Source organism: Scardinius erythrophthalmus (assembly GCF_964197995.2).
Source record: "Scardinius erythrophthalmus genome assembly, chromosome: 25".
Classification (NCBI taxonomy): Eukaryota; Metazoa; Chordata; class Actinopteri; order Cypriniformes; family Leuciscidae; genus Scardinius; species Scardinius erythrophthalmus.
Genome location: NC_138245.1, coordinates 22,050,609 through 22,065,872, shown reverse-complemented (window position 1 = coordinate 22,065,872; position 15,264 = coordinate 22,050,609). Strand labels below are relative to the sequence as shown.

The window sequence follows — 15,264 nt, the reverse complement described above, 5'->3', positions numbered from 1 at the left end:
CATTCATTTGAATCACATAGTTCGTTTTTTCAACCTTGCTCAAGCCTGACAAGAAATGGTCCGATTATCATCAGAAGGGTGTCACGCCCAGTTATGTATATATAGACTTCCGTGGCTTAAGTGTGGTAACATGCTGTCAACATAAGGGGAATGTTTTGGAGAAAATCTCTTGGTCAGCGCAGCCTTGCTTCAGTCAAGCTTGTAAAGAAAGTTATAAGATTTCAGTGATGGTCAGGATTTGACCCTGAGGCCTAAGAATGGTTTTCACATCCGCTTTCACAGTGGTTTCACCAGGTTATGTTTGTTTTGAGCAGAAGTGGCCACAGTTCAATCTGCAGTCACTTCTCCAAAAAATTCTTAGACTATTAAAAACTATCCAGATAAGAATATGTGTGTGTGAACCGCTGTGTGAAGTGACACGATGAACCAATCAGAATCTGATCTTATTAGGAGAGAGATTCTGGGCCAATGAGATTGCACAGTGGGTAGGACTACGTGGTTAGAACAAAAGCTCTGATTGAAAGATGGAATAGCTTGTTGTTTTAACAATTCAAGCCTGGTTGTTTGGCATGTACAAACAGTTTTAAAGGGTGTTTTTGATTAGATTTGAAAGTCCACACAACATAAGTACTATTTCATTTTGCTATAAAACTCCAAATGATTGGTAATAAAAGCAAAGAGGCATTAATAAGAAGTAGGCCCACTCAGATTCTGTGCCCACAGATGCTCATTTATTGAATATTTTGGGTAAGTTGATTACGTAATTCAGCCGAGCATGTAGTACTCTGTTTTGTTTATCACGTTTTACCATGTTTAAATCAGAGCTACACAGATTTCTTCAGCGCAGAAGGTCCACAGATTACATGCTTTTTTACTTAGCTAACTTAGCTGATGTTGAATTTAGAGTAAAGTTGAGGTATGCAGAATAAATAGAAATCTAATGTAGGTCATATTCACAGAACATATGTTTTTTTATAGATGCTACACTTTATTTTTTATTGATGATTTTATAGAGAACTGGTTCTAGATCACTATAAGCAGTGAGCAGCAGAGTTGTGTTGCGTATATGTATCGGTATGCATGGACTGCTCTACACGTCTTCTGAATGCCCCTTGTAAAGGTTACTCTCGACAGCTCCCAGATGTGCTACACTATTTGTGTAACTGCAAATGTTGCCTGAGACCACCTCAGCAGGTAACTCAAGTAAACTAGTTTGGAATTTATAGAAAAATATGCGTTTTATAGGAGTTTGTTAACCATTTTCAGCGCATGATGGTGTGCTTGAATTTTACAGGGATCTGTTTATGTCAAGCAATTATCTTTTATAAGAACGTACTCAACTGGCACTAAAAGTGAAGCATTTTGCCAGGGCTGCCAGAACATACAGGTCAATGCTCTCATCTACTAAATTTGTTTGTTTGTTTTTTTTGTTAAATTGCGGCATAAAGTTCTAATCTGTTCAAATCGTGTATTCTGATGTTTGCCACCAGAAATATTTATATGCATCATAATGTGATATTCAATCATTCCTTGAATTTATGCTTGCATTGAAATGCAATGTTTCACATCGATTTTCCGTAACACTTTTATTATTTCATGCAACTGTGGAAGGGCAGCATGTAATGGAACTTCATTGGTATTCATGAACTAAATGGCTGACACAAATTGTGTTGTTTTGTTGTGCCCTGACCTTGAAATTGCAAATTCCGTCGATCAGCAAGAGAAGCTGAATAAGACCACCTGGTCATCTCCGGTCTAGGGTATGTTTTTGATTGGAAATGGTTTAGATAGATATGGAGATATGGTTGTTTATCCAGTTATTACTTGCCACAGTAAAGATGATGATACAATTAGGCATACAAACATTACACCATTTAAAATATTGGTTTTAAATATGGCTCTTACAAACATTAATGATGGTAACTACAGTTTTTTTTTTTCCACTACAGTTTGTTCTACTACAATTAAAGTTGATATTGTGGCTTTATGGTCACCTTGGGCCCTATCTTACACCCGGCGCAATGCAGTGCCAAGCGCGACGCAAGTGTTTTTTGCTAGTTTCAGTCCGACGCAGTTATCATTTTCACGTACTGTGCCACGTTGTTTAAATAGCAAATGCATTTGCGCCCATTTATGCGCCCGTGCAGGTCTGAAAACGAGGTGTGTTCTGGCGCATTGTTGGCACGTTGCTATTTTGAGGCAACAGAAATAGACTGCGCCATTGACCAACTGAAACCTGGTCTAAAGTCAATGGCGCATTATTACTTTTTTTGTTATTTGAAGACCACGTTAGTAATGTGCGCCTATACTAGGACACTCTTCTCCACTCCTCAAATACATAAAACATTAGCTGTTATATATGAGGTGTTTCTTTAGTAAAGACTTCAAACAACTCGTTCCCCTTGCACTGCAAACAAGCAGAGACGTCCAAACTGTGTGCGGCACTTTATTCACGATTGAGGCTGGGTGGTTTGTATGAGTTTTGTACGAGTTAGATGATCCAATGGATTTCTGAGATTTAGTCACAAGCTCTTTTTAATAAATATGGAGATATGAGGTTTCCGTAAGACAGCAAGGAGATTATTTACTGTCACCATAATTACAATGCTATTTTGGTCAAAACTATGGTAACCATAATAAAATGTTGTAAGAGTGGTGCTGAATGACATGGAGGAACAGTTCTGAATCATTTTGATAAAAAAAGAGGAAGTTCCACATGTCAGGTCTGTGATCCTTGATAAAACACAATTTTTAAGAGATGAAATGGTATCAAAGTTTTCTGAGTGCTGAAATTGAAAACACTCCAGCCCTTCTCACGTTTCATACCGCATTCTTACGCACTGAGAGAAAATGACTTTGACATGCGCCTTGAAGTTCTCACAAAGGTCCTTGTGTGAAACTTCCTCACATGTGCGAGTGAAATCGATCGTTTGATCTGCTGCACGTTATGAGCCCTGGGATCGCTCTAGAATGGACGACCATATAAATTTCTCGCGCACTGACGCAGGACATTATTGTTAAGAAATATTCAGTGTCATCTCTTTTGTATGAACACAGAGGAATGAAAACGATTCATCTCTTTTTGTATTAGAAATTCACAGTGGATTTTACAAAGGCTCAGATGGCCCACCTGTATAAGATTTATTCATATCCAAGTGTCTGTTTTAGAAATTGATTTTCTTTTTGCAGGTAAAAAAATAGTCTTTTTCATTTTTCATAATTCCTCATAATAGTGTTTAGTAAAGCTAGATAAATTAGATTTTATATTTAATATTTTCTCTTTTCAAGTTTAATTTCAAGGTCAATTTTTACTTTTTTTATGTCTATATAATTTTTATTAAGTTTTAGTTCTTAGTTTTAGTGATGAAAAGTAATAAAACTTTTTTTTATGGTTTTAGTTAATGAAAATAACCCTGATTAGAGTGCATTTGCAAACATAGGCTTTAGATAAGTTGCAATATGATAAGAAAATATGATTATGTGTCATAGGTCTCCAGCATGGTTTCACATTCACTTTTGACAATTCAGAGACAGCAAACCTCTACAGTGTCACAGGCACCACTCCCTTCCTTTAAACCTCAGCCCGCACACACACACACAAACACACAGCGCTTCCCCATAACCACTGCCTGCGGTTTCCTGAGCAGAGCTGGAACACACACACACACACACACGTTAGGACCGGCGCAGAGACATACCTGGTGCCAGTGCTAACACTGTGACTGGAGCAGACGGTAGCGTTGGGAGGTGCTGGTGTGTGTAGCTTTCATATTGAAGGAGGAGAAGCAGTGCCCACATGTTTGGTGAACTCCAGTAAAGGAACTACAAGCGAGGGAGAGGAGATTTGTGTCGTGTTTTGACGGCTGGGTAGGTTAAACACCTTTAATGTTGTTAGATTTGTGTGTGTTTGGCAGTGTGTGTTTTGTGTCTGTTGTTCTTTCAGCTAATTATGCATTAGCAATGACATATCGTACGTTTAGAAAACTGCAAATAGCCTTCACTTATTTTTTCTGCGTAATTAGAGATTAAGATTTGGAACAGAGGCTTCATGTGTGAAATGGTGATGCTTTGCAGTCCTCGAGTTTCTAAAACGACCTTGAACCCTGAGTAGAGAGAGGCTGAGATCTGAATGTGTCAGTTACCCCTTGCACCACCAACACATCTTTCACTGTGATGAGATGAGACTCGCCCGGTCACTACCCATCAATCAACGTCCCTAAAGAGACAAACACACACCGAAAAACCTTCGCTGTCCTTGTTTCAGGAATGAAGGAGATCACTTACGTGATTTTTGATTTGATACCAAGTACTTTCAGGGCTAATATTTCTGATTTCAGTACCAATACCTGTATTAAATTTCATGATGGCAAAATTAATAACTACAGACATTGAACGTTAGCCATTATTACCAGGGTTTTGACATTAACACCTGCCAAATGCAGGTGGATTTCAGCAGTGCCTGAAATGATGAATTATGTACATAAATATCAGAATGTTTTCCATTCATTAACAGCATTTCTAGACCATAATCAATCGTTGAACTTATATAGTTTAAAGTTGACCATCAAAAGAAAAATAACCACAGCAAAAAATAACCTATTAAACAAAAAGAAATGTCACACTTGGTTGGATTCTTGGTTATTTAATGAAATACTTCAATTCTACACTGCTTTCTCTATTTGAGTACTGTATGACCTGTGATTGAGCTAATGATATATTTCTTTCAACAATTTTTTTCTTCTTCTTTTAAACCATTTATGTGACCCTGGACGACAAAACCAGTCACATGGGTCAATTTTTTTAAATTGAGATTTATACATCACCTGAATACTAAATAAATAAACTTTCCATTGACGTATGGTTTGGTATGATAGGACAATATTTGGCCGAGATACAACTATTTGAAAATCTGGAATCTGAGGGTGCAAAAAAATCAAAACATTTGATAAAATCGCCTTTAAAGTTGTCCATTAATGTTCGCGATTGTGCTGCATTCACTCACAAAAATAAAGGTTTTACATATTTACGGTAGGAAATTTACAAAATATCTTCATGGAACATGATCTTTGCTTAATATCCTAATGATTTTTGGCATAAAAGAAAAATCTATAATTTTGACCCAATGTCTTGTTGGCTATTGCCACAAATATACCCGTGCTACTTATGACTGGTTTTGTGATCCAGGGTCACATATTTTCCTGCATGCTAAATAAATGGTAAAATTATAAATACTAAGAAAAACATTCAACATCATTTTGATTCACCATCAATACCGATATATTTGATCTCTGATATTTTGATCTTTCTTACTTGTGCAGCCTGGCTTTGTCTGTTGCTCAGATTTCACTGTCTACTTCCTTTATGGACTCAAAAGTTGGCAGTATGAGGGTCATGTATCAGACAGCTGAATGAAGTCTCAGCCTGCCGCAGTCCGCCCACTGTAAGAAGCCTGTCAGCCTTGGGGTGATCTGGAGCGCCGTGTTTGAGACTTTGACAGCTGCCCGGCAGATCTCCGGCTCTAGATGGCGCTACTCTGTCTCTGCAGCACAGGAGGGAGGCAGGGAGCAGACAGGGAGGATAACAAGGCACGTCCTTCAAACTCTGTTTATTTAGACTCAACCTCAGTGGTCATTTCGTCTAGGGCCTGATAATGTCTGAGCATGTCGAAACTGCCCAGCCTGTTTGTTTGTCTTTGTGCTTGAGCAACAGAAAGGCTTTGTGTCGGTTTTCACACATGCCTCAAGACACATACCACTTCTTAAACAAGCTAAATTCAAAGCCTTGTCCTCCAAACCTCTTATAATAGGTTAAACCGACATACTAAAAGCAATGCTGTTTTCTAACTTTTTTTCTTGTTGTTTAATTTATAAGATATAAATTTGTAACAGATTTAAACCTGTAACTTGTGAGTCTTTTTGTTTGATTCATTAGAAGAATCGTCTCATAAGAGTATTTTATTCTTGAGTCAAACTACTATAGGCTACATTGTTGAAATGTAGGTTTTAACATGGAGACAGCGAAGAAAATGCAATAGAAAGATTTGTTGTCTGTTTATTGTCTTGGAATTATTTCACAGGTTTGGGTGCAGGAAACATGGCGCTGTTGAATGCTTGATTCTCAGTGGCTGGCCGGTTTAAGGCGTTTTTTTTTATATTATAGTGCAGCAGTTGGGTTCCAAGTATAAAAATCCTATTCCTTTTTTTTTCATAGGGGAATTGATTGTTAACGATAACTTATAAACCAATAAAACAGACCTTCTGTGACGTACGAGGTATTAACTTGAAAAAGGTCAAAAACTACATTACCCATGATTCTGCAGAGAATTCTCAGCCAATCAGAGAATCGTGACAAGCAAATCACACTCTTTAGTGTCTACTTACAAATTTGTAGATATATGCATATTTTGCAGTTAACATAAAATATTTTCAAACACTTTTTTGGCTTCGAATCAACTTTCGTAACTTTTTCGCAACTTGTCTAAGCTTGTTTGTCAATAGTCAATTGGCTAACATCTGTGTAGCAGACTCTGAAAGAGCTTAAAATACACAAATAGAGTCTGTGGTGTGTTACAGGCCTAACATCATCACAAGCCACATTTGTTGTATTATCGCTACTGGATGGCATAGAGAGGTACAGTAAATGGGACTGTGCAATTTCGTCCAGTGAAGCAGCTTTCAAGCGTGGTGACAAAGTGGAAGAGCAAAGCCCGTAAAAAGCACCTGACCACAACTGACCCTGCAAAAACGAACTGCGGGGAAGCTATTTGCTCTTTTAGTCCGGATGCAGAAGTGGTTGTTTTGCATTGGGATGGAGGGAATGCAACTGTGCAACACTTAATCCATCTCAAAAGCCCATGATGGGAACCGTGATGGAGGGTCACACGTGGACAGGATCCCTCAGATTAGAGATTAGGGCTGTAAGAGAAGCCAAAAGCATGTTTAAGCTCCACTACGGCGTATGGGGGGAGGGGACTGCAAATATAGTTCAGCATCCCCCGATCAAACACACACGTTCAGATGTCCTTATATGGATAGTGCTATTCAAATTTGTCTGCAAACTTTACAAACAGGAAACGCTTATCTGTCAATCAGGACGGATTTGCTCCATTTAAGTTGTAGATTAATATTGGGTCAGTTTACATACTGTTTAAAGACATTAGATGGGAGAACGAACAGTATTTGCTAATAAACAGCTAGCTATGCAGTTAACTGGAGTTTTACTAGTCCAACGCTGCTACTCAGACTGGAAGATCACTTGTTTTTCTATTTGATCAGGTTTAAGAAGGGTGCAAGGAGCATTTAACTCAAAGAGGCTTAAATTACAGCTGGACCTAAAGGCAAACATGCTGCTATAATGTGTGTGTCTGTGTCTCAGTGCTCAGGCGGCTGTCGGGTGGATGACCAATGCCATATAATTATGTGTACATGAAGTGAGGGTGAGTTGTATTACAAAACTCATGTTAAGTGCCTTGAGATGGTCATTAAAATCATTCCGTACTATCTGGTAATTGTTGTTATTGTTTTGTAGCTGTATGGATTACAGAGTGGTTGTTACCTGAAAACACTAGTCTGTAGATTTCTGATTTCACATCAAAAAAGTGTTTATTAAGATATTGTTCACTCAAAAAAGGAGGAAAAAAAGTCTCAATTTACCCACATGTCATCCCAAACCTATGTGACTTTATTTTTTCTGTGTAAAACAAAAGGGGTAATGATGAAGAGTGTCTTAGTTGCTCATTTTAATGTTATGAAAATGAATGGGGATCTGGGCTGTCAAGCATCAAAATGACAAATAAAAGTACTATAAAAGTATTCTTTGCAAAATAATTGCATATATGTAAGTTGTAATGTGGCTTCAAAAGACATATAGATGGTCATATAGATATCTTTTGTTATTGTTTTGGTGCCCATTTTCCCATATTCCCACTCACTTTCATGTAAAGTAAAATATTATATTATATTATATTATATTATATTATATTATATTATATTATATTATATTATATTATATTATATTATATTATATTATATTATATTATATTATATTATTATTTAAAAAAGTCGTATGGGTTTGGAATGAAATGGGGGTGATTAAATAAATACAAAAGTACTATATCCCTTTAAGAAGGATCAGAGAGTAACTATTGAGAAGGAAAGAAATGAATTCATTATCCATAGTGTAGATAACATGTAATTTCACACCAAAATCCATTGCAGAATAACACTGGGGATTTGTGTCACTGCAGACATATCTCAACAATGAGGTTTTTCCAGACAGACATAACTGAAATCATAGATTAAGCCATGCCGTGACCTCTGCCAGAAATTTAATTCACACTTTTACTGTAGATTCGCAAGGTATTTCTTCTTAAAAATCAGCGGTGAGCTAACAGGAAAAATCAGCTCTTTTCAAATATACGTCTTTTCCACATTCATCTGAATTTGTTCCTTGGATTAAAGATGAGAATGAAGTCAGACCTGGAATAACACATTGGCTCTGTCCTCTGTCTTTCGAGTTCACAGGAAACTCAGCTGTCTGTCAGCCCAGACTGCAGGCCGAAAATAGCAATGAAAGAATAAACGACAGCTGGTAATGAAAAGGCATGAAAAAAAACGAGTGGTGAATTGAGACTTCATAACAAATATTTAGAATAAATAATAAAATAAAATAAAACAATTAATTATAACAAGTTTATTTATACCTGTGTTGCATCATAGCACCAGTAGGTGGTGGTTAGTGTTTTTAAATGAGTCATTGAATCATTACCATTAAACCGATTCCTTCAATACTGTACGCATGAGTGAGTCATTGAATTATTCATTCAACTGATTCGTTATAAACGATGATTCATCAACTTCTGTTGAGTGATTTGCAGTGGTTCTCCTATGTCTTTATTTGGAACTATTTTCATCGGCGTAGCAAAAACAAACAAAGACACTGACTATATTGCATCTAAAATGTAATTTACTCTGTATTAACTTCTTGTTTATTGAACTGTATTGCACAATCCGCCTCTTTGTTACTCCAATAACTTCTCATGAAGCATCCCAAGCTGTCGTTACTAGTTCTAACGTGGCGTTTTTAAATTACTAACTGAGACGTTGACACGTTTGAACGGCAGATCCTGAATCCGTGGCGAGAGAAAGTAGATCCATACACAAAGGGATAATCTTTGTTTGTTTCTTATGTTTACATATACTGCATATACTATCATCCAAAAGTTCGGGGGTCTGTAAGATCTTTTAATATTTTTGAAAGAGGATGCATTAAACTTATTTGATAAAATATAATTAATTAATTAATTAATTAATTGATAATATTGTGAAATATTACATTTATACATTCATTTAAATTACATTTATCTATTTCTATTATCCATTTGTATTTACTTTAAAAAGTAACTTATTCCTGTGAATTTTCAGCATCATTACTCTTCATTCTGATATGCTGATTTGGTGCTCAGGAAACTTTTTTTAATTTATGTATTATTATTGAAGTTAAAGATAGTTTTTCTTCAATTTTGTTTGTATTGTCATTGTTTGTATTTTCTTTAGCAACTTGCTTCTTCAGTATTATTGATAGCCTATTGTTGTTTAGACCACAAATGTGATTTCATATGTACTGTAGCTGCAAATAGCTGAATATTCCTCAAATATATAGTAGAAATAGATGTTTTCCACGGTCATTGTGGCGTTTTAGCAGCAGTTCCGTGCAATAGAGTAACAGATAAGTAGACCTAGAAGCAAATGAATAAATTTGTCACGCTGTTTTCCTTGAAGCTTCACTCTGACAAGCAGGAAAGATTTTATTGCTCTCCAAGCCTTTTAGCATTAAAAGATTTGAGGACCTCAGTAATGAACTCTGTCAGGTGGCTCTAAAAGTCACAGTGACCTCCCGCTTCGTATAAGCTACAGAATCGTATAATGGGCTTTTGCCTGACTGACTTCAACTGCATTCATTTGTACATACAAAGTAGTAATTTATTATTTTAGTGATGTTTCGGCATTTCTGTCTCATTTGGAGACTGTATTTTCGGAGTGAGTCATGCGCTATTGAACACATGACTCCTCTGACTCATTAGATGTCCTGTCCTCACAGATGCTTTTATTTATTCCATGTTTGCAGAGACATTACCAAACTGGTCCGTGTGATCCGAAAGGACATACTAGATCAGTATTTCTGATTCCTGCTGGGATTTTCCCCCCATTGCTGCTTTGCACTTCAGAGCTGAAGATCTTTGACAAAGAGCACATGTACAACTTGAGGCTACCATATAAGAACAGATGTTGATTCTGCTGTTTGGACCCCTTTGGTCCAATTTCAACCTGCTTTAGTCTTCCTTCAGGGAGTCTTAGTTCAGGAAGAGAGCAAGGAACAGGAAATAAGAGGGGCTCTCACTAGGGAACAGCTTTGAGCTTTTACTCTAATTAGAGAACATCACTTCTCAACCGTTAGACACCAAACTCCAAGATGTCTCCACCTGGAAGCTATTCGTGTTGGCTTTTTCGACGAGACTCCTAAAACCACGCAAGTCCACATTGAGAGGTTATTTTCTCGGACCCCACGGACAGTCCAAACTGCACACTTCGCACACTCGGGCGAGTGATAGCATCTGGGCTTTGCCTGAGCGACGCCCATTGTTTAGGTAATGATGTCAGAAAGGAAATGCGTAAGCCAGGCCGCCCTCCTTATGTAAGTAGACGGGAGGAGGCAAAAGAGGGAAAAGATTATAGAGATGTTTTTCAAACTGTTAGCTATAAATACGGCTGCGTGTGTGTGTTTTTAGACCTCTTTTACTAGACAGCAGAGCCTTGTCTGTGAAAAAGGCGTCAGCTGGACAACGTTTTGACATTTTGGTGTACTTTAGAAAGTTTTTAGGCGTTTGTTCCTCAATGAGGCTTTTTACACTTGAAAGGAGGGTTGATCCAAAAAAAAAAAGAAAGTTAATTTACTCATCTTCATGTCGTTCCAAACCTGTGTGACTTTCTTCTGTGGATATTTTGAAAAGTGTCTCAATGTTGTCCAACGTTGTTTTGGACACCATTGACTTTCATTATATGGACAAAAACTGTTATTTTGCGTTCCACAGAAGAAAAGAAAGTCATACCAGTTTGAAACGACATGAGGGAGAGCGTCATTTTGTATTGAATTTTTTTATCTATCACTCTAATGCATCAGAAATCCACACAGCTGCTCAGAAATTATACAGTTCGGTTGTAAGTTTGAGAAGGATTCATCATGGGAGTGCAAACTGGCCGTTGACAGAGCAGTTTTTTGGCTGCACTTCTCCAGTCCAGTCTGAAGTGTGTATGCAACACGTTATGAGCTCATATTACTGCAGCCGTTGAAACCTGAGAACGAGCGGAACTTCCTCCATCCAATCTATCCAGTTTTAGTCCATCCTGCGATCGTGCTATTTATAGACTCACATCCTTTTGTCATTCCAGAGGGGCTTCCCAATCCCTTCATGGCTTTCCAGCCTGAGTTCTTTTGGCTCTGTTGTTCCAGACTCGGCGGGCCGGCCCGTTCCCTCCTCTTTGGGTCGGGCTGGTCGTTTATATTCCCGCCATCACGTAATTAGTTTTCCGGACTGTGGAATTCCCTCCCCTTCCCTGCACACCCCTCAGAGCACCCCTTCCACAAAGTCAGAGGAAAAAAGGAGAGAAGGAAAGAGCACGCGCAACGGAGAGGGTGAGGATTTAGAGGTCTTTAGTCGGACTGAGAGCGTGCCTCTTTTTCCTATGAGACGGATTTGCCTGGCGAGGAGATGGGCAGCCACAGGCCAAAGGGATGTTGATGTTTGTAGGGATCAGAAATCGACATGTGGTGTTTGCACTGCGCTTCAGACAGAAGCCAGTCTCTGCTGGAACTGGGGAGCTGGTAAGACTTCAGTGTGTGTGTGCGCGTGTTTCAGAACACATATAGAAGTTCATATGAGAAATGTGTTTTAAGTGCGTCTCTACTGTGTTTGTTTGCATTGGGACGGGGTGTATCATTGTATCAGGGTGTGTTTTTAAGTAGATTACAGATGTTTTATGTGACATTCAGGTCAGTGGTTCTTTGTTTCTTTTACCTGCTTTGAATTATGGGGGATCTTCCTCTATTGCGCAAACCTCTCCATTGTTGCTCTCAGCGCACTTCTGCTTCTAGTTGTGTGGTTGAGTGATGTTTTAGTTGATCTTGCACCGGATAGACACATTTATATCTTATGTCATTAGCCCGAAAATTGCTTTAATGTCATTGTAATGTCTTTTCTTTTCATGATGACCTCTATCCATCACTGATTGAAAATGCTGGTTGTGTTAGTCAAAAAGTTACAACAAGAATATCTTTTTTGAGGTCTCTACTTCAGCCATTCTGTATGTTTTTTGCTAATGAATGAAGTATTTGTGTGAGTTGTTTGGCTTTATACTTGGCTCAGTCATGGAAAGGTGGCAGTAGCTAAAAAATATCTTATTAATAACAACAAATCGAGATATGTGTATTTATATTAGTAGATCAGCCCCATTGAAATTCATGTAAGACCAGAATAAGCTTAGTGATATTAGTAAAGCAAGCTTTATTTGAACAATAAGTGCTTTATGCAAGATGCCGGAGCATTTCCCAGTCATCAACAGGGCTGCATTCATGCGACGTGCCACGCTTGTGAATGGAGCCTGATTGGTCCTCTAATGCTCTCAAACTTGGATTTAGTGTGGATTTGTGTGTAACCTGTGTTAACAGCACAACATAGTGTTTTTTTGCAAGCCTGGAAAAAATATTAAGCAAAAAGAGTTTAGTTTAGCTACTCTCTACTCTTAGTTACTCTCTAATCTTCAACATAGCATAGAGGAAAAACTAAAGTCAGGTGTAAGGGTGGCAATAAAAACCTTCAGAGCTTGAAGATTCAGAACATGAAAAAGACTCCAAAAGCAGCACCCAAGAGCTCAAATGACACGTAGTTTAGGTAAGTGAAATGTAAATGAGCTTGTTATTTTACCTTGTTAGACTCAGCATCTGTACTTCATCTAATTTGCTGTGAAGCTGAAGTACAAGGTTTAAGTTACATAAACTCAGCAGAAATGGCTGTCATAAAATTGCCTTATTGCGGACTCTTATGATTGTTGGAGGGATGAAATGTAAATAAAATACATTTAATTTAAGATGATTGAAACCAGTAGTGATTAGTTCCTCTTTGTATCGGCATGTTGTAAGTCAATAGTTTCTTGGCTTTGAGTTTCAAACTAGTAATATAGCACTATAGAGGTCTTCTTTTGATAGACTCATTTAGGTGAACTCCAAAGGGGAAAGCAAGAGATGGTGCGTTTCATCTTCTGTCAGATCTTAACACCTCACCATCTTGTTAGCACTTGCGTTCTCTTACCCTTGTCAGAACCTCCCACATCTCTCTGAGCTGGACGTGACTGGAGCCCAAACTAGTCCAATAGAGGCGCCTCCTCTTGCTGCCTAATGAGACCCTCTGGAGAATAAAGAACTTCGCCAGCTGTCTTGAGTTATAGATTTGAGTATGACAGAGAGCCTCAGTTGTCTCCACACTTCACTTGGTTTGCTAAAATCAGCCATCTATAGTGTGTAAACTACATTTGAGTGTAATAAAATAACATAGTTTTGTATGTATAACATAGTTTTTTGGATAATTTAGCCAAAAATGAAAGTTTTAAGATAATTTACTCACCCTCATGTTGTTTAAAACTGATTTCTTTAATGTATTATGTTAGTTGAACTATCCATTTAAAGTTGGCTAAATTCTGAAATGCTCATTGTTGCCCCTAGTGGTCTGTTTGTTTCATTACAAGAATGGAAGTTAGATTTTGATAGACTTAAGCTAATCTGTGTTTGTTTTAACAATGAACTTATTTCTAATTAGTGTTTTGAACTGCACCGTATAGATTTAAGAGTGCAGCCCTCGGCTCAATTAAATCAGGCTTTTTTTCTTTCTCATTAAATTCAATTTGCTGCTGTGTTCACTGTCTTATAAAATAACATGAGGCAGAAAATTAAAATGAGAGCTAGATTGTCAGTCATTCAGCTTCATCCCGCTTTGTAGTTTAAACTTAGTGACTCGACCTTGAACATTTAGGCCATTGTATGTTTTTTGTTTTGATTTTTTGCTCTAAGATGAATTAATGTCCTCCATTTCAGAAAGTTGTTCATTTTGCCCCACACCATCACTGTGATGATCTCAAAACACTTCCAAGTATTTATTATCTGATATTTTTCATTGAATCTATTCTCAGACCTGTCATCTGGCATCCTCAAAGGATTTTATATCGCTTGTGTCTACAATAATTGCAACTTTTTCAGACACCGTCATCTATCACGGTTTAGGGGGAGTCAGACTTTGAAAATACCCTGGTTCTCCTCAGAGAGATGAGAAGGCTACCAAACAAAATGAAAATTGTATTTGCTGCCACCCTTCAAGGGACCCGCTGAGAGCTCTTTCAGGAGACATCAGGCGGCAGACACTGAAAGCCGTTCGAGCCGGGTGGCCTCGGTGCAAAGATGTGGGGAAATTAGCTGCCAAATTCATCATCTGAATTACCTTGCAGCGTGTTTTCATATAATGTACAATCATGTGTAACAAAATGTCTTCATCTTCCTTTATTACCAAACACTGTGGGCAGGGCGGTAGTATTTAAGTGTGCATGTAGGAATACATGAAACAAGGCCATTGTATTAACCTTTATATCTATATATAACCTCTGACTTTACCCATCTTACCCCCTCATTAGCTGTGTCCTTCAGAGCGGCAGGTGGGCTTTATGTGTGTTCACTGACTCTGGGTGATGTCTGGAGGTCATGTCATTGGCTCTCAGAGACACCCCAATGTGCTCTGCATGATAATACAGGCAGTACTAGGGTTGAGAATTGAGAACCTTGTGCTAGTAAATCTACAGCATTGTTGTCTCACTATCGGGGTTGTCTTATTCTTGAAATTTATGACTGGTTGATATGGTTCTTTTCATTCAATCGGAAACATATAGTGTGTTCTAATTTATGATCGAATGTCAGTTCTTTTCAGTGAATCAAACACATACAGCTTTAAACTGAAGTGTTTATTTGATGTGTATCTATGCACATTGTGATTTTTAATCAGTAGTTTTTTTAGGCCAATTATTGGATTGTATTTATGCCACCTCAAAAAGGGCTTTAAAAATTGTTGTAAATGTATATATTTTTTTTAATTTATACAGTGTTATTTTAGTGTTATTTACATATTATTATGTTCTTTTTTTTGTAATTTTATTTTTATTTTTTGCTTTT

General features: G+C 37.7%; 1 protein-coding gene across 8 annotated transcripts in view; it reads left to right on the top strand.

The window, feature by feature from the left end:
- iqsec1b (IQ motif and Sec7 domain ArfGEF 1b) overlaps positions 1-15,264 on the top strand; it is a 175,762-nt gene that overhangs the window by 138,977 nt on the left and 21,521 nt on the right. For 2 of the 8 annotated variants that reach the window (XM_081358475.1, XM_081358478.1), the window contains exon 1: positions 11,648-11,880. The exons of 5 other annotated variants lie outside the window; for them this stretch is intronic. In XM_081358475.1, coding sequence (XP_081214601.1) covers positions 11,822-11,880 — 59 coding nt within the window. In that variant the 5' untranslated portion in view covers positions 11,648-11,821. Of the gene's footprint in view, positions 1-3,631; positions 3,868-11,647; positions 11,881-15,264 lie in introns of those variants that run through there. One more of the 8 variants, XM_081358479.1, reaches the window with a different exon arrangement.